This window comes from Sinocyclocheilus anshuiensis, unplaced genomic scaffold (assembly GCF_001515605.1).
Source record: "Sinocyclocheilus anshuiensis isolate Anshui unplaced genomic scaffold, SAMN03320099.WGS_v1.1 scaffold18, whole genome shotgun sequence".
Taxonomy (NCBI): Eukaryota; Metazoa; Chordata; class Actinopteri; order Cypriniformes; family Cyprinidae; genus Sinocyclocheilus; species Sinocyclocheilus anshuiensis.
Genome location: NW_015546047.1, coordinates 157,227 through 183,119, shown reverse-complemented (window position 1 = coordinate 183,119; position 25,893 = coordinate 157,227). Strand labels below are relative to the sequence as shown.

General features: G+C 40.0%; 1 protein-coding gene across 1 annotated transcript in view; it reads left to right on the top strand.

Moving 5' to 3' along the window:
* The window catches only part of LOC107698997 (titin-like), a 137,585-nt gene extending 114,617 nt beyond the window's left edge, over positions 1-22,968 (top strand). The window contains 37 exon segments of the mRNA XM_016500136.1: positions 4-300; positions 394-981; positions 1,072-1,374; positions 1,477-1,773; positions 1,875-2,162; positions 2,269-2,568; positions 2,691-2,993; positions 3,106-3,411; positions 3,514-3,526; positions 3,528-4,072; positions 4,180-4,466; positions 4,468-4,585; positions 4,689-6,755; positions 6,846-7,148; positions 7,240-7,545; positions 7,638-7,928; positions 8,054-8,350; positions 8,440-8,745; positions 8,840-9,142; positions 9,280-9,561; positions 9,675-10,268; positions 10,355-10,642; positions 10,724-11,023; positions 11,126-11,428; positions 11,541-11,843; positions 11,941-12,525; positions 12,619-12,921; positions 13,024-13,323; positions 13,482-14,051; positions 14,141-14,446; positions 14,534-15,127; positions 15,230-20,424; positions 20,534-20,690; positions 20,799-21,295; positions 21,407-21,560; positions 22,247-22,531; positions 22,647-22,968. Coding sequence (XP_016355622.1) covers positions 4-300; positions 394-981; positions 1,072-1,374; positions 1,477-1,773; positions 1,875-2,162; positions 2,269-2,568; positions 2,691-2,993; positions 3,106-3,411; positions 3,514-3,526; positions 3,528-4,072; positions 4,180-4,466; positions 4,468-4,585; positions 4,689-6,755; positions 6,846-7,148; positions 7,240-7,545; positions 7,638-7,928; positions 8,054-8,350; positions 8,440-8,745; positions 8,840-9,142; positions 9,280-9,561; positions 9,675-10,268; positions 10,355-10,642; positions 10,724-11,023; positions 11,126-11,428; positions 11,541-11,843; positions 11,941-12,525; positions 12,619-12,921; positions 13,024-13,323; positions 13,482-14,051; positions 14,141-14,446; positions 14,534-15,127; positions 15,230-20,424; positions 20,534-20,690; positions 20,799-21,295; positions 21,407-21,560; positions 22,247-22,531; positions 22,647-22,948 — 18,836 coding nt within the window. The 3' untranslated portion in view covers positions 22,949-22,968.
* The last annotated feature ends 2,925 nt before the right edge of the window (positions 22,969-25,893 follow it).

Below are 25,893 nucleotides of genomic sequence, written 5' to 3'. Positions count from 1 at the left end.
CAGAAAAACCAAGTCCACCTGCTAGGCTTGGCGTTACTGCAGTAACAAAGAATAGCGTCACCATTGCATGGTCAAAACCAGAGTATGATGGTGGAAGCCGAATTACCAGCTACCTCATTGATGCCCTTGAAAAGGGCCAACAGAAGTGGGTTAAATGTGCCACTGTTAAAGCCAACACCCACATTATTAAGAACCTAAGGGAAAATGCAGAATACTTTTTCAGAGTTCGTGCTGAGAATCATGCTGGACTTAGCGAACCAAAAGAAATGATTATTCCTGTGGTTGTGAAAGATCAACTTGGTGAGTGTTAATTCATTAAATTCATTCCATGTTTATCATATTTAAATAATCTATTAATGTTCTACGTCCATTTCCTTTGACTATTATTTACAGATGCGCCTGAGTTTGATATGAAGAATTTCCCACATAACACTGTTTATGTGAGAGCAGGATCAAATCTTAAATTTGAGCTTCCTCTCTCGGGTAAACCAATGCCAAAAGTCACAATGTCAAGAGGCAATGCTCCAGTTAAGTGCGGCAAGAGATTTAGCTTTGAAGTAACCCCTGAAAGTCTTAATATCAACCTCAAGGAAAGTACTGCAAGTGATGCTGGAAGATATGACATTGTTGCCTCAAACACAAGTGGAACCACCAAGATGTTTGTAAATATACTGGTCCTGGATAGACCAGGTCCTCCAGTCGGTCCTGTTGAAGTTAGTGATGTGAGGGAGACAAGCTTGTGTCTCAAATGGCTCCCACCTGTGTATGATGGTGGCAGTCCTGTTACAAACTATGTTGTTCTTAAACGTGAAACAAGTACTCCAGCCTGGACAGAAGTGTCTTCCACAATTGCAAGAAGCACTGTTAAAGTCACCAAACTTACAAAGGGAGAAGAATACCAGTTCAGGGTTAAAGCTGAGAATCGCTTTGGCATCAGTGATCACATTGATTCTCAGTCAGTTACAGTGAAGCTTCCATACAGTGAGTACATAGATAATGTGCATAATCTGCAATTGCTTCTAGTTATGTCTGAATTTCTGTTAAACCTCTGCTGTTTTATTGTATTTTTAGCTATACCTGGACCACCATCAACACCATGGCTGGGTTATGTGTCAAGGGAGAGCCTCACTGTTTGCTGGAATGAGCCAGTAGTAGATGGAGGAAGCCCAGTGGTTGGATACCATGTCCAAATGAAAGAAAGAAGCAGCATTCTTTGGCAGACAGTGAACAAAACCGCAATCCCTGCAACTCAAATTAGAGTGACAAATATATGTCCTGGAATGATTTACGAATTCAAGGTAGCTGTAGAAAATGCAGCTGGTATTGGAAAGTTCAGCAAGACATCAGAAGAAGTGCTAGCAATTGATGCCTGTGGTAAGTTTTAATAATACAAATAATAATATATAAAATAAGTTGATACGTTGTCAAGTTTCTCTTAATTTCATTGCCAAATAACAAATCATTGTTTTGTTTTAGAACCACCGGCAAATGTGAGAATTTCTGAGGTTACAAAAAATTCAATTAGCCTTGTATGGCAGAAGCCTCCATTTGATGGTGGAAGCAAAATCACTGGCTACATTGTTGAGCGAAGAGATGCTCCAAATGGCAGATGGACAAAGGCAAACTTTACCAATGTCATTGATACTAACTTCACTGTATCAGGCTTGACTCAGGATCAGGCATATGAATTCAGGATTTTTGCCAAGAATGCAGTTGGCTCGATCAGCAATCCATCTCTAATTGCAGGACCAGTAACTTGTGTCGACATTTCTGGTAAGTTTATTGCTGCTACTTTGTTGGTTATCTCATGTTATCATGCCCAGCAATACTATTCACACTTTATTACACACGGTTCTGTTTCCTCCCATTCTTAGGTGCTCCAGTAATTGACCTGCCCCCAGAGTATTTGGATGTTGTGCAATACAAAGCTGGTACATCATTCAAAATCAAAGTGGGAATATTTGCTAAACCCTTGCCAACTATTGAATGGCTTAAAGATGAAAAGGAGCTAGTGTCAAGTGCACAGCTGTCAATTGAGAACACAACTGACTCATCTGCCATCCTCATTAAGGACGCTAGTCGTCTTAATACTGGAACCTATGAGCTCAAAATCAAGAATGTATTTGGCACAGCGTCTGCTTCTATCAGAATACAGATTTTGGGTATGTAATCATTTGTGCTAAAAAATATATAAATGTCATTTCAATGTCTTTTTCACCTCTTTATTTCCTCATTGTAAATTTATAAACATTTTCATTCTGTAAATAGACAAACCTGGACCTCCAGCTGGACACATTGAATTCAAATCAGTCTCTGCTGACAAGATAACAATTGCATGGGAACCAGTGGCTGATGAAGGAGGTGCCAAAGTAACTCATTACATTGTAGAAAAACGAGAGACAAGTAGAGTAATGTGGTCCCCAGTTTCTGAAGCAATGGAAGCACGTACTGTCACTGTCCAAAAGTTGGCCAGAGGAAATGAATGCATATTCCGTGTCAGAGGTGTTAACAAATTTGGAGCTGGAGATCCTCTGGAGTCTGAGCCTGTAATTGCCAAAAATGCATTTGGTAAGGAGACAGTAACTGAAAATCAAAATGATTAAATCATATAATGTATAGTGTTGGTAAACCAGATAATATAACATTACAAATACACTATTCATTAAGTCAATTATTATTATTATTTTTAGTTACTCCTGGACAAACTTCTACACCTGAAGCAACAGATATCACCAGAACATCAATGCAGATTGTTTGGGATAAACCAGGTGTGGATGGTGGTAGCATGGTTACAGGATACTATCTTGAGAGACGTGACAAGAAGAGCCTGCGCTGGGTAAAAGTGTACAAGGACCCCATTAGTGACACCAAAGCAAAGGCCCATCATCTCACAGAAGGAAATGAATATCAGTATCGTGTATGTGCAATCAATAAAGCTGGGGAAGGTCCATACTCTGATGTTTCTGACTTGTACAAAGCTGCTGATCCAGTTGGTATGTATTACTGTTTCATTTTGCTGAAATGTTCATTTTACTAAATTCATATTTAATTAAGTGTCTAACTGCCTTGACAAATATCTAACCAAGCTTTGTAAATTCTCCTAAGACCCACCATGTGAACCAACTATGCTCAAGGTAGTGGACTCAACTAAAATATCAATCACACTTGGATGGTCAAAGCCAGAGTATGATGGAGGCAGTGAAATCACCAGCTATGTTGTAGAAAAAAGAGTTGGTGAGGAAGGGGAGTGGACAGTGATTAGCCGTAAGGGAGAAGTGAGAACCACAGAGTATGTTGCCTCAGACCTTAAACCAGATATTGACTACTACTTCCGTGTATCTGCTATTAATTGTGCTGGACGTGGAGACCCAATAGAAATGGAAGAGCCAGTACAAGCCAAGGACATTCTTGGTATGTACTCATGTTGAAATGCTTGTTATATCTTTGTACATTTTATAACAATATTTTCCGCTTGTAACAACAGCATAAATAATTTGAATTATTATTTTGCAGAGGAAGCCCAGGTTGATAATATCTTGGGATGAGCCAAATGATAATGGGGGTGGAGAAATCACTTGTTACACTGTTGAGAAACGTGACACCTCTCAGACAGACTGGAAAATGGCTTGTTCAAGTGTGATTGGAACATCATTTAAGGTACCCAATCTGATCAAGGGAATTCAATATCAGTTCAGAGTCTGTGCAGAGAATAGATATGGAGCAAGTGAACCTTTAGTTTCACAAAATGTAATTGCCAAGCATGAGTTCAGACCACCTGGCCCACCAGGCATGCCAGTGGTTTACAATGTTACAAATGATGGCATGACTATTCAGTGGGATGCACCTATTTTTGATGGAGGTTGTCCAATCCTTGGGTTCCATGTTGAAAAGAAGGAGAAGAACAGCATAATGTGGCAAAAAGTCAACATAGTCTTGGTCAAAGAAAGGGAGTACAGGATTCCTGGTCTTATTGAAGGCTTGGAATATCAGTTCAGAGTTTACGCCCAGAATGACGCTGGATACAGTCGCATGAGTGATGCAAGCAAACCTGTTATGGCTGTTTCTCCAGTTGGCAAGTTCAACTTTTAGGCTTATTTTTTCACATAGATATTTCACATTTTAAATATATTACAGTTGACAGTGTCTAAATAGTAAATAACATATGTATTTCAATTTCAGATCCTCCTGGTACCCCTGACTACGTTGATGTAACAAGTGAATCAGTTCAACTGAAATGGGAAGCACCCAAGCGTGATGGTGGAAGCAAAATTGTTGCCTATAATGTGGAAAAACGACAGGGCAAAGGACGGTGGTTAAAGACCAATTTTTCAAATGTGACTGACACAGAATTTACAGTGACTGGTCTTGCTTGCGGTGAACGCTATGAATTTAGAGTCATAGCAAGAAATGCTATCGGCACAGTGAGCCCACCCTCTCAGTCTTCTGGATATGTCTTAATCAGAGATGTACACTGCCACCAAACTGATCAAGACAAATGAGTATCAGTTCCGTGTTTCTGCAGTCAATAGGTTTGGTGTTAGCAGACCACTGGATTCAGTTCCCGTGATCGCACAGATGCAATACAGTAAGATAATAAAAAGCTTATATTGAAATATATTTTTTCTCAAAGTTTATGTAAAACACTGTAAAAAATCTTTCTGTAATTTCTTCCTTTTTCATCCCTGCAGCTGTTCCAGATTCTCCTGGAACTCCAGATGCAACAGATGTTGACGGAGAGAGTATCACAATCAGCTGGGCTCCACCAACACATGATGGTGGAAACCCAATTAAATATTACATTGTGGAAAGACGTGAAAAGAAAACTGGTCGCTGGCTGAAAGTCATAACAAGGAAACCCATTGTTGAGGCTGCACACAGAGTGACTCATCTCACTGAGTATGTGGAATATGAATTCCGTGTGTATGCTGTAAATGATGCTGGAATTGGAGCACCAAGCAACATTTCAATGCCAATTAAATGTGCAGAGCCAACTGAAGAACCTGATGCCCCATCTATTGTCAATGTGACTGACACTACCAATACATCTGTCAGCTTGGAATGGACCAGACCTGCCTATAATGGTGGTATGGAAATCCATGGCTACATTATTGAGATGTGCAAGGGATCTGAAGCGGAATGGCACAGAGTCAATGAGGATCTTTGTGCTGTCACAAAATACAATGTCACTGGTTTGGAAACTGGTGCAGAGTACAAGTTCCGTATTTGTGCAGTCAATTCTGTTGGAAAGGGCGAAGCCAAAGAAATACCTGAGTCTGCACTGGCAGTAGACAGGCTCTTGGCACCAGAAATTGACATAGATGCATCCTTCAAACAGACACATATTGTGAAAAGTGGTGGAAGTGTATGTATCCGTATTGGCTTTAAGGGAAAGCCAACACCTACAGCTTCCTGGACAAAAGTAGATGGAGAACTTGGTGTTATGACAGACATCACCACCACTGAGACATTCACAGCCTTGACACTGGAAAACTGCACTAGAAATGATACTGGAAAATATACTCTCACTCTTGAGAACAGTAGTGGCAATACATCTATCACTGTTGCAGTCAAAGTGTTGGACACACCTGGTGTACCAGGGGCTCTCTCCATCAAGGAAGTCACAAGAGGAGCTCTCACAATTGTTTGGGAACCTCCTACAAATGACGGTGGTGCACGTGTTCATCATTACATTGTTGAGAAGCGTGAGGCAAGCCGTCGTACATGGACGGAGGCAGCACCCAAGACCACTCAAACAAGCTTGAGAGTTTCTGATCTCTTGGAAGGTGTACCTTATTTCTTCAGAGTTATGGCTGATAATCAGTATGGTCTTGGTGAAGCGTATGAAATGTCTGATCCAGTTATTGCCACAGCTGAACCTGCTCCACCAAAGAGAGTTGATATCATTGATACAACTGACACATCAGCAACCCTGGCCTGGCTCAAGCCAGAGCATGATGGAGGAAGCCGTATCACAGGCTATTGTGTAGAATCCAAGGGAAAAGATGCAGATAAATGGGTTGTTTGTGGTACAACAAAAAATCTAAGCCTTGTAATTGAAGGACTTACAGAGAACAGTGAGTATGAATTCCGTGTCAAGGCAAAGAATGATTCTGGCTTCAGTGTGCCAAGAGAAGCTTTCTCCTCAGTCATCATTAAAGAGCCACGAATTGAACCTACTGCCGATCTCAGTGGTATTACCAACCAACTCATAACTAGCAGGATTGGCGAATCTTTTGAGATTGATGTTCCAATTAGTGGAAGACCAGCTCCAAAGGTATCCTGGAAACTTGAGGAAATGAGACTGAAAGAAACTGACAGGGTTTCAATCAAGACTAACAAAAACAGGACCACTCTCACAGTTAAAGACTGCATGAGAGGTGATGGAGGCAGATATTTCCTCACCCTTGAGAATGTCACTGGGCCAAAGACTTTCACTGTCACTGTCAATGTTATTGGCAGACCAAGCCCTCCAGAGGGCCCTATTGAGATTTCCTCAATTACATCAGAGTCATGCATACTGTCTTGGAATCCACCTGAAGATGACGGTGGCACAGACATCACAAACTACATTGTTGAGAAGCGTGAATCTGGCTCCACTGCTTGGCAGCTTATTAACTCAAGTGTAAAACATACTTCTTTCCATGTTTCACATCTAACTAAATACATGCAGTATACTTTCCGTATCTGTGCTGAAAACCGTTTTGGTGTGAGCAAACCAACAGAATCTGAGACGATTGTTGCAGAGCATCCATTTGGTATGTAATAGCTAATAAGAAATTAGTATTTTTGAGATACTGTATAAATTATCAAATATCAAATATTTAATTACGTTTTAATTTTCACAGTTCCTCCAGGCCCTCCAACAAGGCCAGAAGTGTTCGCTGTAACTGCCAACAGCATGAGCATTCGTTGGGAGGAACCGTACCATGATGGTGGCAGCAAAGTCTCTGGATACTGGATTGAAAAGAAGGAGCGTAACACAATTCTCTGGGTGAGAGAAAACAAGATTCCCTGCTTTGAATGCTACTATAAGGTGGAAGGCCTTGTTGAGGGTCTTGAATACCAGTTCAGAGTGTATGCAATGAATAGCGCTGGCCTCAGCAAAGCAAGTGAAGCATCAAAAAGAGCTGTGGCACAAAATCCAGTTGGTAAGTACATCACAATCAAAAAGTAATTAATTCCGGTCTAGATCGGCAAAAACAATACTTACATGTATTATTTGATGATACAAATTTATAGATCCTCCAGGAAAACCAGAAGTAAAAAATGTATCAAGATCAACAGTCTCAATCAAATGGTCTGTGCCCCTAAACGATGGTGGAAGCCCGATTACAGGCTACATTGTTGAGCGCAAGCCTTATACTGTCACTGGAGAAGGTCGCTGGCTTAAGTGTAACTACACTAATGTTACCGACACAAATTTCACTATCACTGCACTGGGAGAAGGAGAGGAATATGAATTCCGTGTAATTGCCAAAAATGCAAATGGAGTGTTGAGCCTGCCATCAGTTTCAACAGGACCAGTGACCTGCAAAGCAGAATACAGTATGTATCATACATGGTTCTTTCACTAAACGAGACAAATATTTTTTATTAATGAGAACCTAAATACTCATGACACTTAAATTATTTTGCAGTTCCTCCTAAAGCAGAGCTGGACAGCAAACTCCTTGTGGACACAGTTGTAATTAGAGCTGGATCTGATCTGGTGCTGGATGCTGCTGTTGGTGGTAAACCTGAGCCTAAATTCAGCTGGTCCAAGGGCACAAAAGAGCTAGAGCTTTGTGAAAAATATGCTCTCCAATATTCAAGTACCCGTGCTCTGGCAATCATCAAGTTCTGTGACAGAGATGACACTGGGAAGTATGTTTTGACAGTTAAAAATGCAAGTGGAACAAAAACCGCTGAGGTCAATGTTAAAGTGCTTGGTAAGTGTGCTAAACATACAGCAATAACATACATGAATGGTACCTTCAAGTCCCAAACAAATGGTATCTTCAGTCCCAAATATGTTGTCAGTTCATTCATACTATAATATTTATTCTTTTACAAGATACACCTGGTCCCTGTCAGGAGATTACAGTCAGCAATATATCTGAGGAAAAATGCACAGTGTCTTGGAAAGAGCCACTGGAGGATGGTGGTGACCCCATCACACATTACATTGTTGAACGAAGGGATACCAATAGACTTAACTGGGTTATCATGGAGGCTGAATGCAAAGCCCTAACATGTGAAATTAAAAGACTTTTCAAGAATAACGAATATATCTTCCGTGTGAGAGGTGTGAACAAGTATGGATCTGGTGTGGCAGTACAGTCTACCCCCATCTTTGCCAGAAACTCATTCAGTAAGTGTCATGATTAATATTAAAAACATTAGCTGAGGTATTTTGCAGTGTTGTATGTTACAATATTCCACCTTCATTTCCAATTACAGCTGTCCCATCACCTCCTGGAGCACCAGAAATCCTTGCAGTTGGAAAAGACTATGCAACGATAGAGTGGCTGAAGCCTGAGAGCGATGGTGGCAGTGAAGTCACAAACTACTTGATTGAGTTCCGTGAAAGAAAGAGTGTTAGATGGATCAAGGTTAACAGAGATTCTGTTCTCAAGGACACATCCTTTAAAGTCACTGGTCTCCATGAAGGCAACATTTACCAGTTCCGTGTTACAACCATGAATGCAGCTGGTGATGGTGAACCTAGTGAAGTGTCAATGTATGCAGTATGTAGAGTACCAACAGGTATGTTTCTGAAACAACCCCATTGTTGACATTTAAATGTGTATATTACTATAGTAACAAATGTTTACCGTATTATGTTAAATCCCCATTTTAGGCACTTCAGATCCACCTTCAATTCCACGGGTTACAGACACACACAAAGATAGTATTAGCCTTGCCTGGACACGACCAGTTGAAGATGGAGGTGCTGATGTAATTGGTTACGTTCTTGAAATGCAAGAAGCTGGTGCAGAGGAATGGACAAAAGTGCATGAAAAGAATCTTAGGGTGACAGAACACACAGTTACAGGTCTTTCTGCTGGCAAAAAATACTGTTTCAGAGTTGCAGCTGTCAATGTAAATGGAATGGGTGACTTCAGTGAACCTTGTGCAGAGACTGAGCCTGTGGAAAGAATTGGTATGTTCACACAAATTCCAAATTGTTGTATTCTGTCAAAGTTTGATATGTACAAATGCAAGAAAGAAGCAATGTCCAATATCTTTGTAAGTGTCTTTTCTATTAAACTCTCTTGTTTTGTTTATTTTTTATTTCAGAAATTCCTGACCTTGAGCTGCCTGATGAACTGGGAAAGACAATTTGTCTGAGAGCAGGAAGTTCTCTGCGGCTCCATGTTACTGTTACTGGTAGACCGATCCCAACGGTAACCTGGAGCAAACCTGGTGTGGACCTCCAAAATCGTGGCTTTATTGAAGTGACCAATACTGCTACAACTCTCATTATTGACAAGGTGCACCGCTATGATGCTGGAAGATATACAATTGAAGCTTCAAATTCAGCTGGGAAGAAGGATGCAAGCATTCTTGTGAAAATCTATGGTATATTTATTTATATATTTTTATCCCAAATTAAATCATGGAAATTATTTAGTGCATATAACAAGGTACCACGAAATGATGTCTAACCAGCATGTTTGTGAATTCTTTTTCAGATACACCTGGTCCAACTGGTCCAATTAAGTTGAAAGAGCTTACAAAAGATTCTGCTCACATTACTTGGGATGCTCCTGAAGTTGATGGTGGAGCACCTGTCAATAATTATATCATTGAAAGACGAGAGGCATCAATGAGAGCATACAAAACTGTCACATCCAATTGCAGCAAGACATCATACAAAATAACTGGTCTGACAGAAGGAATGCTGTATTATTTCAGAGTCTTACCAGAGAATATCTATGGTGTTGGTGAACCTTGTGAGACAGGTGATGTTGTGTTGGTCTGTGAAGTTCCACTGCCACCAGCCAAGCTTGAAGTTGTAGATGTAACCAAATCCAGTGTATCACTTGCCTGGGAGAAACCTTTACATGATGGAGGCAGCAGAATTACTGGCTACATTGTTGAGGCTTGTAAAGCTGGTACTGACAAGTGGATGAAGGTGGCAACTTTGAAAATTACAGACTTTGAGTTCACTATCATGTCACTTAATGAGAATGAGCAGTATCTCTTCAGGGTTCGTGCTGTCAACAGCAGAGGAGCTGGTGAGCCAAAAGAAATTGTAACAGCTGTGACAGTTCAAGAACAAAGAGGTATGTATAATCATATTAACAAAAATTACAAGATGCTGTCATTTGTTTGTCATGTCTCACTGTTTATGCCTTTTTTCCTCTTTCAGTCTTGCCAAAGGTTGATCTATCAGCTATTCCACAGAAGACGATAAGTGTTTTGGCAGGCAAACCCCTTGAGCTTGACTTACCAATTATAGGACGACCACCACCAGTTTGTTCTTGGTTCTTCAATGACAATAGGGTAAAAATTGTGGAGCGTGTGAAGATAAAGTCAACTGGAAAATTCTCTAAATTAACCATTCTTGACACTACCATTGATGACAGTGGAGTGTATAAACTTGAGTTGAAAAACATGACAGGAGTAACTACTGAAAACATCAAAGTCATCATTCTTTGTAAGTACAGACCCCCTGCATGAAAATAGATATTTTAAAATGGTTGAGTTTGATATTAATCATAAACATCTCTCTCTGTAGCCAAACCTGATGAGCCTCAAGGACCCATCCGATTTGATGAAATTGATGCAACATCAGTCACAATAAGCTGGGATCCACCTACGAGAGATGGTGGTGCACCAATTAGCAACTATGTGGTTGACCAACGTGATGCTCATCGCCCAGGATGGGTTCCTGTGTCAGAATCTGTGTCCAGACCAACATTCAAATTTGTCAGATTGACAGAGGGCGATGAATATGTGTTCCGTGTTGCAGCAACCAATCGCTATGGCACTGGGGATTACTTACAGTCAGAAATCGTAATGTGCAAGAGCTCCAAATGTAAGAAAACATGATTAAATACCATATATATGATATTTACGATTTAGGATATATGTATATATTCTATACCTACTTGATCACAATTTCGAATTGTTGTTACAGCCATTCCTGGGCCGCCTGGAAGACCCATTGTATTTGATGTATCACGTGATGGCATGACCGTTGCATGGGAGCCACCAGATGAGGATGGAGGCTTAGAGGTGTCTGGCTATATTATTGAACGCAAGGAGGTCAGATCAGATAGGTGGATCCGTGCTAATAAAAATCCAGTGACAATGACAAGATACAGATCCACTGGATTAATTGAAGGCCTGGAATATGAACACAGAGTGACAGCCATCAATGCTCGTGGTGCTGGCAAACCTAGCCTTCTTTCTAAACCGGCAGTAGCAACTGATCCTGTTGGTTAGCAGAATTTTACTATTAATACATTTGTGTGTGTATAAACTGACACAAAATTTTAATTTTGGTAAATTCAATTATTATCACTTATTAAACAATTACATAAACCCTACAGATCCACCTGGGTCACCTCAAAACCCACGGGTCACAGATACCACAAAGTCTTCTGTGTCTTTGGCCTGGAGTCCTCCAGATGAGGAGGGTGGTGCTAAGGTTACAGGCTATCTAATTGAGATGCAAAAGGTTGGTTCAGTAACCTGGATGAAGTGTAACGCTACACCTTCACTGATCTGTGAATATACCTTGACACAAATGCCGCAAGGAGAAGAATTCAAATTCCGTGTTATGGCTTGCAATGCTGGTGGACCAGGTGAACCAGCTGAAGTACCAGGAGTTGTGACTATAACAGAGATGCTTGGTAAGATCTTATGACCCTGTCATTAAATCCCTGTAGTTACATGTGTGAAATGCTATATGTCTGGAATGATTTAATTATTTGAAATGTGCTGTTTCAGATCCTCCAAGTTATGATCTTGAGGCAAAATACAAAGATGTCCTTGTAGTCAGATCCGGAGGAGTAATCAAACTTTCAGTGCCCATCAAAGGCAAACCTACTCCTACCTGCAAATGGACCAAGGATGGTTTAGAGGTGACCAACCGTGCTATGATTGCCTCCAATGAAGACATATCAGAGCTTGTAATCAAACAAGCTGAAAAGTCTGATTCTGGAGTTTACAATCTCCATCTGGAGAACAAGTGTGGCAAAAAAATGCTTGCTATAAAGGTCAAGGTTATTGGCCGCCCATCTGCACCTGAAGGCCCTCTTAGATTTGATGACATACAAGCACATTCTGTAAAAGTTAGCTGGAAACCACCAACAGAAGATGGTGGTTCTGAAATTGTTGGCTACATTGTGGAGAGACGGGAAGTAACAAAAGCAGCTTGGTACACTGTTGACTCGCGAGTGGTTGACACATCCCTTGTGGTTAAGGGACTACAAGAAAATGTTGAATACCACTTTAAGGTGACAGCAGAGAACCAGTTTGGAATAAGCAGCTCACTGAAATCAGAGACAACTGTTGTACCAAAGACTCCCATTTGTAAGTGCTCGTCAGTGATCTCATTTTTAGGCAATACATGTTTGTTATTAAACATAAAAGCATTTTCTTTCATTTTTTGTTATTAATATTTAGGTGTCCCAGAGGCTTCAGGCACTCCACCAGAAATTATGGATGTTACTAAGAATTCTGCTGCTTTGGCTTGGACTAAACCCAAAGATGATGGTGGATCTCGCATTACTGGTTACTTCATTGAGTACAAAGAAGTGTCGTCTGATAAGTGGATTCGTCATGAGGCAAAGATTACCTCAACAATGTATACTCTTAGTCAGCTCACTACTGATTCTGAGTATCAGTTCCGTGTAATTGCTGTGAATGACATTGGAGAGAGTGAACCAGGACCTGCATCAGATTCAGTAATATGCAAAGATCCATTTGGTGTGTCTTCATTCTTAATTTTCTCTATTCATTAATTGATTTAAAATTATTGTCTTTATTTAATAAAAAAATAACATGTTATTGTATTCTTGATGTATTTAGATAAACCAAGCCAGCCAGGAGAAATTGACACTATGACTGTTACCAAAGACTACATTACAATTAATTGGGAGGCTCCAGCATGTGATGGTGGAAAACCAGTCCTTGGCTACTGGATTGAATACCGAAAGTCTGGAGAGAGTGCTTGGAAGAAATGCAATAAGGAGCGCACAAAGGACAAACAGTACACTCAGGGTGGTCTACAAGAGGCAACAGAATATGAATTCAGAGTATTTGCTGAAAATGAAACCGGAATTAGCAGACCACGCAGAACAGCAACTGGCATCAAAACTAAACTGGGTGGTAAGTATGGTTTGAAATAACATAAGAAGTATTGTTGAATGTATTGTGATTTGTCAGTATCAAATATTTATCCAAATTCATTTTTAGAGGAGAAATTTATTTGACTAAAATCTCACTATAGCTGTCCCTGCTTTTTATTTATTTATTTATTTTCCTAGTTGGAACTAAACCAGCTCTCAGGAAAGAGATGGATGAGGTCACTGCCAAACTAGGACAAACTGCAACTCTCAAATGTCAGATTATTGGAAGACCTGTTCCAGAAATTAAATGGTACAAGGGTGGAAAGGAAATCAAAGAAGGTCGCAAATATGCAGCAACCTCGGATGGCCGTAATCATACACTGACGATTTCAACCGATCAACAGGAAGATGAGGGTCTGTACACATGCAAGGCTGTGAATGAGGCCGGCGAGTGTGAGACCAGTGGAACTCTGGTCCTTGAAGCAGCACCACAGTTCCCAGTGCCACTGAAAGACAAATTCTTTGCAACATGTGGTAGCACAGTGCGCATACATGCTGTTTACATTGGTCGACCTCAGCCTAAGATAATGTGGCTTTATGGAGCCAAGGCTTTGGAACCCTCTGAGAATGTGATAATTGAAAATACAGAGCATTACACACATTTGATTCTCAAAAACGTACAGCGCAGAGTAAACGGAGGAAAATACAGAATCAGGATTAACAACCATTTTGGGGCTGCAGATACTGTAACTCACGTTGAAATCTTAGGTATATGCTTAATGATGCTTAATAATTGTTAAAAATCTGGTAAATATTAGTGGAAATAAGACTAATTAACTTATTCTTTGTGTTTTCAGATAAACCTGCTATGCCAGAAGGTCCTCTTGTACTTGATGCACTGTTGAAGAATTCTGTGATAATTAGCTGGAAAGCACCCAAAGATGATGGAGGATCTATGATCTCAAATTATATTGTGGAAAAGCGTGAAGACAAGGAAGGAACAGAGTGGGAACTTGTATCTTCATCTATCACAGGCACTTCATGCAGAATTCCTAACCTTGTTGAAAACGAGGGATACTTCTTCTGTGTTTCAGCACAAAATCGTTATGGCAATAGTGAATCACTGGAAACTCCTGCTGCTATCCTCATCAAGAGTCAGCTACGTAAGTAATGAAGAAACATGATTAAAGAATGTTGTTGATGTTGTTTTTTAGTGTTATTTAAATGTATATTAAAATGTATGTTTACAGAGAGGCCAGGAGCTCCATTAAAACCAGTTGTTTCTGGACTTACCAAAAACTCATGTGTTGTGTCTTGGAAGCCACCTCTCAGTGATGGAGGCTCTAAAATTAAGAACTATTGTCTTGAAAAGCGAGATAAGAAGAAGGGTGAATGGGTTGCAGTTACAACAGATGAAATCCACCAGACTGTTTATTCTGTCAAGGGCCTGACAGAAGGTGTTGAGTATGAATTCCGGGTGAAATGTGAAAACCTTGGTGGTGAAAGTGAGTACAGTGAAGTATCTGACCCTGCCATTCCAAAGACTGATGTTGAAGTGCGTGCTCCTGCCTTCAAGGAAGATCTCAGAAATATGAGTGTAAAATTCAAGAGCAATGCAACATTTGTCTGCAAGATAACAGGACAGCCCAAGCCTGTAATAAAATGGTTCAAGCGTGGTAAGGAAATTCAAGCTGATGACACCAAAGTCAAGATCCAAGAATTCAAGGGAGGCTACCAGCAGCTTGTTATTGCTGATTGTGATGCAGAAGACTCAACTGTATATCAGATCAGAGCAACAAACCAGGGTGGATCCATTTCTGCTACTGTTTCTCTAGATGTAGAAAGTAAGCTTTCAGTATTTTTATATACTTTAACTGGCTATACCCGCAATTCTGTCTGTAAGAAAATTTCAAAGTGATGCATTAAAAGTTTCTCTTTTTTTTCAGTCCCTGCTAAGATTCATCTACCTAAGAATCTGCAAGGAAAGGAGGCTATCCCTGCACTTCGTGGTGAAGTTGTGAACATCAAAATTCCATTCAGTGGAAAACCAGATCCAGTTATCACTTGGCAGAAGGGACAAGACCTTCTTGATAATGATGGACACTATCAAGTCATTGTCACAAGATCTTTCACATCTCTTGTATTCCAGAATGGAGTAGAAAGGAATGATGCTGGTTTCTATATTGTGTGTGCCAAAAACAGATTTGGAATTGACCAGCAAACAGTTGAGCTTGATGTTGCAGATGTGCCTGATCCACCACGTGGCATCAAAGCCAGTGATGTTTCTAGAGATTCTGTAACACTCCACTGGGTAACATCTGCCAATGATGGTGGAAGTAAGGTCACAAACTATATCATAGAAAAATGTGCCACCACAGCAGAAAGATGGATTCGTGTTGGCCAGTCTCGTGACACCCACTATACTGTTGTCAATCTGTTTGGAAAGACAAGTTACCAATTCCGTGTCATAGCTGAAAATAAATTTGGTCAGAGTGCACCGTCTGAGCCAAGTGGACCTGTTGTAACGAAGGAAGACAAATCAAGAGTTCTTAACTATGATGAAGAAGTTGATGACACCAGGCCAGTTTCCAAAAGCAAAGCTCCTCATTTAGATGCTAAGAATGTTCACAACAAGTACATGATTGCTGAAGAGCTTGGCCATGGACAGTTTGGTATTGTTCACCGGTGCATTGAAACCAGCTCTGAGAAAACTTACATGGCTAAATTTGTCAAAGTAAGAGGTGCAGATCAGGCACTAGTGAAGAAAGAAATTGCAACACTGAATGTGGCACGCCACAAGAACTTCCTGTTACTGCATGAGTCATTTGACTGCCCTGAAGAACTAGTCATGGTTTATGAGTTCATCTCTGGTGTGGACATATTTGAGCGCCTTGGTACAGCCAATTTTGAGCTCAATGAGCGTGAAATTGTTAACTATATCAGACAAGTATGTGAAGCTCTTGAATTCCTTCACAGCAAGAGTTATGGCCACTTTGATATCAGGCCTGAAAATATAGTGTACACCACAAGAAAGGGAACTAATGTCAAGATCATTGAGATTGGACAGTCTAGACACCTTACACCTGGGGACCAAATTAAGATTCAGTACACAACAGCTGAGTTTGCGGCACCAGAAATTCATCAAAATGAGATGGTTAGCACTGTGACAGATATGTGGTCTGTCGGTGTTCTTGTGTATGTTCTTCTCAGTGGATTTAATCCATTTGTCGCTGAAACTAATCAGCAAATGATTGAGAGCATTTGCAATGCTGAGTACAGTTTTAATGATGAAGCCTTTAAGCATGTAAGTGTTGAGGCATTAGACTTTGCGGACCGCCTACTAACCAAAGAGCGCAAACATCGTATGACCGCTGCTGAGGCTTTGAATCATCCTTGGCTGACAATGAACTCAGAGCAGCTAAGCACTAGGTCCATCAAGATTACTCGCCATAAGAGATATTACCAAGCCATGGTTAGGAAAGAATGGAACACTGTTGTCTCATCTGCTCGTGTTGCCAGTGGTGGTGCTATCAGGAGTCAGCGGGGAGTAACAGTCTCTAAAGTGAAGATTGCACCATTTGAACATGGACCAGTTGCAGGACAAATTAAACACAGTGCTGCTGATGAAGGTGATGATATCAAGCTCATTTGCAACATTGATAACTACGATAGCACCACCGAAGTAACATGGTACTGTGGAGTAAGACAACTAGAAGAAGGCACTAAATACGAAATTACTTATGAAGATGGGCTTGCTACCATAACTATCAAGGGAATCACAAGAACTGATGATGGAACATACAGATGTAAAGTTGTCAATGAGTATGGTGAGGACAGTGCCTATTCCGAGCTCTTTGTCAAAGGGGTAAGATCCTATCGTGAGTTCTACACTACACGTGTTGTAAAGAAAGTAAAACGTAGAGTTGACACAGCAAGACTACTCCAAAGACCTCCTGAATTCACTTTGCCACTGTGTAACCGCACAGCTTACATTGGAGAGGATGTGCGCTTTGGTGTCACAATCACAGTGCATCCTGAACCTCGTGTAATGTGGTTGAAAACTGGTCAAAAGATTATGCCGGGAGATGATGACAAGAAATACACTTTTGTTAGTGATAAGGGCCTGTATCAGTTAGTTATTCACAAACTTGACCCAGATGATGATGCGGAATACACTGTTGTGGCACGGAACAGATTTGGTGATGACAGTTGCAAGGCTCGTCTCACAGTGATCCCTTGTCCTGCTCCTGCTGATAACACTTTGAGACCTATGTTCAAACGTGTTCTTGCTAACTTGGAATGCAGAGAAGGCCAGAGTGTACGTTTTGAAATGAGAGTGTCAGGACATCCTTCATTGAAATGGGAGAAAGATGGCATGCCTTTGGCATTTGGTCCACAAATTGAAGTTGTGCATGAAGGCTTAGATTACTATGTCTTACATGTAAGAGATACTCTTCCAGAGGATTCGGGCACATACCGAGTCATTGCAACTAACTCAGCTGGGTCTGCAAGTTGCCAATCCACACTCAAGGTTGAACGTGTGACACACATCAAGAAGGAGGAGAGTGAGGAAGAAAAGAAGAAGAAACATGATCTTGATCAGCAAGAGATGGACAAGAAAGTAAGACTAACTCAAATACTAGCAGGTGCAGATGTTAACCCACTTACTCCAGTCGCACAGCAAGCACTAAGAGAAGCTGCAACTATGTTCAAGCCAGCAATCACTACCAAGAAAGTCAAGAGTGAAGCTGAGGAAGCCAAAGAAAAAGAGGAGAAAAAGAAGAGAGCAGAAGAAAAGAGGCTGAGAATGCCATATGTTATTCCTCCACCTCGTGTTGTTGCTCCTACTGCTCTTGAGGAGGATATGGAAATCAAACACTTTGTTCCTTTCTCTGATATGAAGTGGTACAAGAAACTCCGTGATCAATATGAGTTCCCGGAGCCAATGGAAAAGTTCCCCCAGAAAAGACTTAAGCGCATCCGACTGTCAAGATGGGATCAGTTCTATGAAGTACCCCTGCCAAGAATTAATGACCAATACAAGCCAAAATGGCATATTCCTGTTTCACAGGATGACCTTGAGACTGTAAGGCCAGCAAGACACCGCACACCTTCTCCAGAGATGGAGGCTTACTACAGAATCAGGAGACACTCTCTTGGTGATCTTTCTGATGAGGAACTGCTTCTGCCTGTTAGAGAATACTTGTCAATGAAGAGAACAGAAGAAGAAAGACTTAAACTCGAGGATGAACTTGAGTTAGGCTATTCTGCTTCTCCACCAAGTCTTAGCCCTGTACGCTTTGAACTCTCTGCACTGCGTCACCCATCACCTAAGAGAGCTGCATATGATGAGGAGGAAGGGGAGGAAGTTCCAACATATGACTCTTACCGTATTCCATCTAAATATGAGGCTGGTCCAAGCTATATTGACTTACGTCAGCGTCACGATAGGGCAACATACAGACCTCCAAGGCAAAAACAAAGGTTATATGAGGAAAAAGAGGATCAGGAACTGCTTAGGTCTGTCACGACAGCCACAAAATTAACTTCCTACAAGAGCCAACTGCAGCACATTGAGTTCGAGGAGAAAACAAAAGTCAAAAGAAAGGAGAAAACAAGAGTTTCTGTGTCAGCAGTAACTGAGGCAGCAGTCCTAACTGAAATACCTACAACATCATTCTCTCCTGGCTATGCTACAGTAACTCGTCCTAAGAAACCTTCTGCAGCTCTGGCAGAAAAAGAAGTGGTTAGAACAACTTCACCTGAAAAGACACGCCCACGTTCCCCCAGCCTTGATTCTACTGAGAAACCAGACACTACACCAGACTTATCAACAAAAATTGATTATATGTCAAGGTATGAGTCAAGAAAGAAAGCCTTGAAAACTGAGAGGAAGTTTGAAATTGTGACCCAGCGGCCTTTTACCCTCGACCATGCACCCAGAGTGACAGTAAGAATGCGCTCTCACCGTGTGCCAATTGGTCAAAACACTAAGTTCACAATGAATGTCCAATCGAAGCCAGAAGCACAGATTAAATGGTACCACAATGGACTGCAGATTGAAGAAAGCAGAAAATACCGTATATTTAACATGAGTGGCGTTTTGTCTCTTCAAATCATTGATTGTCAGGAAGAGGACAGTGGCACCTACCGTGTTGTCTGCACAAATGCAAAGGGAGAGGCCTCTGACTATGCCACTCTCGATGTTGCTGGTGGAGGATTTTCTGCATATGCCTCGCAACGTAAGGATGAGGAGCCACCAACTCCCTTTGTCCCTGAGATGACAAAAACAGATGTTTATCATGTTTCATCTACAAAAGCAGCATCTGTATCAGAAACACAAATAGAAGTATCTGAAATTAAAACAGACAAGATAGAAGAGACAATTGAGACTGTTGTTCAGGAGGAGAAGGTAACATCTGAAATCAAACTTGAAACTATGGAAGTGACAGCAGTTGAGGAAGTTGTGGTTGAGAAAATTTCTGAGACTAAACTTGAAGCTACAGAAGTGACAACAGTAGTGGAAGAAGTGGTTGAGGAAAAGAAGCCAACTCTCCCAGCTACAATTTTGACTAAACCACAGTCACTCACAGTATCTGAGGGAGAATCTGTTAAATTCACATGTGATGTTGATGGTGAGCCTGCACCCACTGTAACATGGATGCGAGAGACGCAAGTAATTGTGTCATCTCATCGTCACCATATTACCTCAACTGAATATAAATCGACCTTTGAGATTACCCAAGTAGAAACGTCAGATGGAGGTAATTACACTGTAGTGGTAGAGAACTCTGAAGGTAAACAGGAGGCACAGTTCAGTCTAACTGTTCGTAAACCAACACCTGTACAGAAAGTTGTTGCTTCTCCTCCAAGAGTGAAATCTCCAGAGTCCCCCCGTATAAAGTCACCATTTGGAATTAGGTCTCCACAGAGAATTAAATCACCTGAACCAATTAAATCTCCACCAAGAGTTAAGTCCCCACCCATGGTAAAATCACCTACTCCAAAAGAAAAAACATCCAAGCCAACCTTCTCAGCAGAACTAAAAGACATCTCAGCCTCTGCAGATACTATTATTAAGCTTACAGTGAAAGTGTCCGGTGAGCCTAAGCCATCAATCTCTTGGATGAAGGATGGAAATGTATGAGATTTTTTAAAACTTTTATGAAAAAAAAAAAAAAATATATATATATATATATATTATAATGAATGGATTTACTAACTTTAATTTTGACATTTTTTTCTCACAGAACCTCTCTCAAGGTGGAAAATATGAAATCTTTGAAAAACATGGTTCAGCACATCTTGAAATCTATGAAGCTGATGTCTCTGATAGTGGAGTATACACATGTACAGCCAAAAGCAGTGCTGGATCTGTTACTACAAACTGCACTGTTACCGTTCAAGGTATTGTAATGCTCAGTTTAGCACTCAAAATACATTATGATTTTAGTAAGCATAATTTTGCACATACAGTTGTACTTTAATAAAAATTAACTACTCTTTCCGCTACAGTGCGGACAACGACAGTTGGCATGGAACGGAAAGCAGAGATGACAGAGCAAATAGTGAAAAAGGAGATTGCTTTTGAGGAAGTGCAGTCCTTTACAGAAATTAAAGCATCAAAAACCCAAATGACGATGAATCAAGGTCAGACTGTTACGCTACGAGCAAACATCCCTGAAGCCTCTGATGTGAAATGGATCCTGAATGGAGCCCAGCTATCAAATTCAGAGAACTACAGATACGGTGTGTCAGGAAATGATCACACCCTGACAATTAAAAGCATCAGCCACCATGACCAGGGAATTCTCACATGTGAGGCCAAAACTGAACATGGTGTAGTCAAGTGCCAGTTTGACATGACCGTCAGTGCAATGCGCTCAAGTGCACCAAGTTTCCTTGTGCAACCACACTCAAAGAATGTAAACGAGGGACAAAATGTCATATTTACATGCGAAACCACTGGTGAACCTTCTCCTGAAATTGAGTGGCTAAAGGATAATTCAGTAGTGAGTAGCTTGTCATTATATTTCCGGGGAAGAAAAAAAAAAAACAGTTTATTTGTGTTTTTCCTCATAGCGGTCTGTTAACTTTATTTGAATTTTCCTTCAACTTTGCAGATATCTATTACATCGAACATGAAATTGAGCCGGTCTAAGAATGTGTACACACTTGAGATTCACAACGCTACCACTGAAGACAGCGGAAAATACACAGTAAAAGCAAAGAACAAATTTGGACAGTGCTCTGCAACAGCATCACTGAATGTCCTCAGTAAGTGATCTCTTTCTAAGAAGAAATTAACACTCTATAGTAACCTAGTATGAGCATCCTGTCCATTACATTAAATGCATGATCGAAACAAACACGTATGTCCAAGAAGAAAACATATCTAATTATAACTAATTATCTCTGCTCACCACTCAAGCTAACAAAATCTAACAATTCCTTCTACAAATGGGACTGTTCTTTTGATCTTTTTGACTTTGTTGGACTGCATTTTGACCTACTGAATTTAACTACCACAGTACAAAATAAAAAGGCACCATATAATATAAATGCATTTGTAGTCGGCATAGTGATGACATGTTAACAGCATGAATTTTCAAGGACTTAAATATCCAAAACATTTTTACCACCCATTAGCCATGCACCACATAGTTTGATCCATTTAACAAAAATGTTTGAGAATGAAGTCAAAAATAATCAAAAGACTGTATTTTTTGATTTGCATTACCAAATGAATTTCCTTAAAGGTACAATCTGAAAGTGGTGCAACTGGAGCATTATTTATTTTAGTAATATCAATGCTGTCAAAAATGTTCCAGTATACTATACATTAAATATTCCCAAATGTTTCAAACAGGAAACAGAGGCCAGTTGCACCATTTGAATTGCCTGTTGTACCTTTTTATGAAATAAACTGCATTAATGACATGGTATTTGCTGTACTCTCACAGCCCTGGTTGAGGAACCTGCCAAAATGATAATTGTGGAGAAAGCCTCTGATGCTACGAGCATGCAGGGCAGTTATTCTGCCAAGCATGTGGTTTCAAAAATGCAAGAGACATCCTTCAGCAGTTCCAGCATGGCTGAGGTTAAATTTGAAAGCATGTCAGCGTCTAGCATGACCTCCATGACTTCTGAAAGAATGATAGCTATGAGCTCCAGCAGTATGATGGCACTGTCCAGTCACTCGCATGTTGAGGGGTCATCCATCAAAGCCATTTCTCATGGCCGCAAAGGTGAGATGGAAAGTCTGTGCATCTTCGCCAAAAAACATTTACAGTTCAACAAACCCAATATCGGCAGAGCTATTATCAGCATAATAACAGATTAATTTGTTTGTCCTCTCACCAGGTATACCACCAAAGATTGAGGCTGCTCCTCAAGATATCAGTATTGAGTCAGGGAAGGTCCTGACTGTAGCCTGTGCTTTCATTGGAGACCCAACCCCTTGCATAGAATGGTCACATTCAGGGAAGACACTGTCCAGCAAGGCGCAAGAGAGTGGACGATTGCAGATTGAGACTTCTCAAGATGTCACCACTCTTGTTATAAGTGGAGTGAAAGAGACTGATGCTGGTGCATACACCTTAAAACTTTTTAACGAGTTTGGATTTGATACCACTACTGTCAATGTCAGGATTCGATTGATGTAAAAAAAAAAAAAATTATATAATATCAATACAATCCTCACCCCATTTCCCTCATTCAAATCCTTTTTATTTATAGAATGAGAAAAAAAAATACTCTGTTCTTGATAAAGACCTGAATTTCTGTTCTTGTAAATATGAACTTTTTTTTTTTTTTTTTTTAACCAAACTTGACATTAATTTATGCCAAACTAGACTAAAGTCTAAAGTTGTTATAAAATGTACCATATTGGATAATTATGATCAGAAGTTCAGCACCATTTTGTGACATGTACATAATGTATATAGCCGAATTTACCGGTTATGGAAAATGTATGAATTGTTATTTATGACAATATTAACAAATGGAACTAAATGTTTAACAGGAGAAAGTTTCACATGGAACGAATACCCTGTTAAACCTGGAACAAAACTATGTGCCTCAACAATAAGTTGAAGTCTTAAGATTGCCTCAACAGGTAGAGAGGCTCCCTGTTGAAGTTAACTAAAATCAGAGAGACAAAGTTATGCACTTTACATTTGTGCGTGCAGTAATGCAGTACACAAGAATTTATGACTTGAACATAAGACCTTGAGTGTTGTTTGCATTACCCTCATGTAAGCAGGGCGACTAGGCCTTGTGTTCAGACTGATTAAGTCATACCGCCAATTTAATGACAAGCTCATTGTGCGAGCGGCCTGCACAATGAGTTAATGATAATGCTTGTGCACAGTTTCTGGCAACGGACTTTTTGAATTTTGATTTTATGAAAGTAACATCACCTGGCCATTCATTGTAAAATCAATTCAAGTGCTTTGCAGAAGCTGTGCCAACTCTTGGAGGATTGCTAGGTTATATTTTGTGTGTTTGCGTGTGTGTGTGTTAGCATTTGAATCTCACTTTGTCCGCAGCCAGGGTATACATCAAGCGATGTACCACAGAGACTTCATGTGCTGTGCAAAGAAAAGAAAAATTACATGGATGTAATACCCTGCACATTGATTTATTAGAACTAATTTATGTAGTTTTACCCATATATTCAGCCTCCTTGAGTTTTATGAATTACTGATTTAATAAAGAATGTTTTCAGCACCATAAAATGTTTGTCTGTTTTCCATAAATTAATGCTACTTCATTTCATATTTGATGTATGCATTATGGTTACTCGGTCTTTGAATAATATCTTCATGTCTTCATAGTAGATTTAAACAACAAATTTTGTTTTCATTGAAAGCAGGTTCAGTTTTATCTGATTTCAGCCAATATTGTTTAAGAGGATAACCTGCTTGAATCAGTAACATATGTGACCCTGTACCACAAAACCAGTCTTAAGTCGCTGGGCGTGCAGTAATGCAGTACACAAGAATTTATGACTTGAACATAAGACCTTGAGTGTTGTTTGCATTACCCTCATGTAAGCAGGGCGACTAGGCCTTGTGTTCAGACTGATTAAGTCATACCGCCAATTTAATGACAAGCTCATTGTGCGAGCGGCCTGCACAATGAGTTAATGATAATGTTTGTGCACAGTTTCTGGCAACGGACTGTTTGAATTTTGATTTTATGAAAGTAACACCACCTGGCCATTAATTGTAAAATCAATTCAAGTGCTTCTTTGCAGAAGCTGTGCCAACTCTTGGAGGATTGCTAGGTTATATTTTGTGTGTTTGTGTGTGTGTTAGCGTTAGAATCTCACTTTGTCAGCAGCCAGGGTATCCATCAAGTAATGTACCACAGAGACTTCATGTGCTGTGCAAAGAAAAGAAAAATACATGGATGTAATACCTGCACATTGATTTATTAGAACTAATTTATGTAGTTTTACCCATATATTCAGCCTCCTTGAGTTTTATGAATTACTGATTTAATAAAGAATGTTTTCAGCACCATAAAATGTTTGTCTGTTTTCCATAAATTAATGCTACTTCATTTCATATTTGATGTATGCATTATCACAAAACCAGTCTTGGGTATATTTTTAGCAATCGCCAAAAAAAACATTGTATGGGTCAAAATTATCGATTTTTCTTTTATGCCAAAAATCATCAGGATATTAAGTAAAGATCATGTTCCATGAAGATATTTTGTAAATTTCTTACCGTAAATATATGAAAACGTAATTTTTGATTAGTAATATGCATTGCTAAGAACTTAATTTGGACAAATTTAAAGGCAATTTTCTCAGTATTTTTATTTTTTTTGCACCCTCAGATTCCAGATTTTCAAAAAGTTGTATCTCGACCAAATATTGTCCTATCCTAACAAACCATACATCAATGGAAGGCGTATTTGTATCAGCTTTCAGATGATGTATAAATCTCAATTTAAAAAAATTGACCCTTATGACTGGTTTTGTGGTCCAGGGTCACATATTATTTGTTCTGATTTGAAATAGGAGAGCAGCAACATTGCCAAGTTTCTTGCACTATTTAAAATGCATTTTAAAGGGTAAATAAATCCATAAAATAATGTTCACCTGATGTCTAGCAACAACTAAAGGGAGTTTATCTTTCTCTTATTTTACCCTTCACACAAAAATACTTGTAAAGTTGACATCCTGCAGTGTGACGCTCTATTTAAAACTGCATCTTAATTCTTTTATGATTATTCCTACAGTAATTCTAAAATTGATATAATTCCTACTTGCTGTGAGGCGACTGATTATACACATACCATTTCTACAGTTTCGCCTACAGCCATCTGAATGTATTCTAAATCTAGAAATAGTGTTAGATTTAGTTCTGTCAGGACCACTATCGTCAAAGATGATTGACAATTAGCATACAGTTTGGATTGGCGGTATGGTTCTGTTCTGGGCAAGAACTCCCTGTGCCTCCATGCAGTCTAGCATGGATGAGAGCAGGGAGAGCAGCAATAACCCCCCAAAACAAAACCATATGCTGATATCCCCCAACACAAACTGATAGCAAAATCTCAAAGCCTTAAGCAACAAGCATGTTGCCCTTAACCA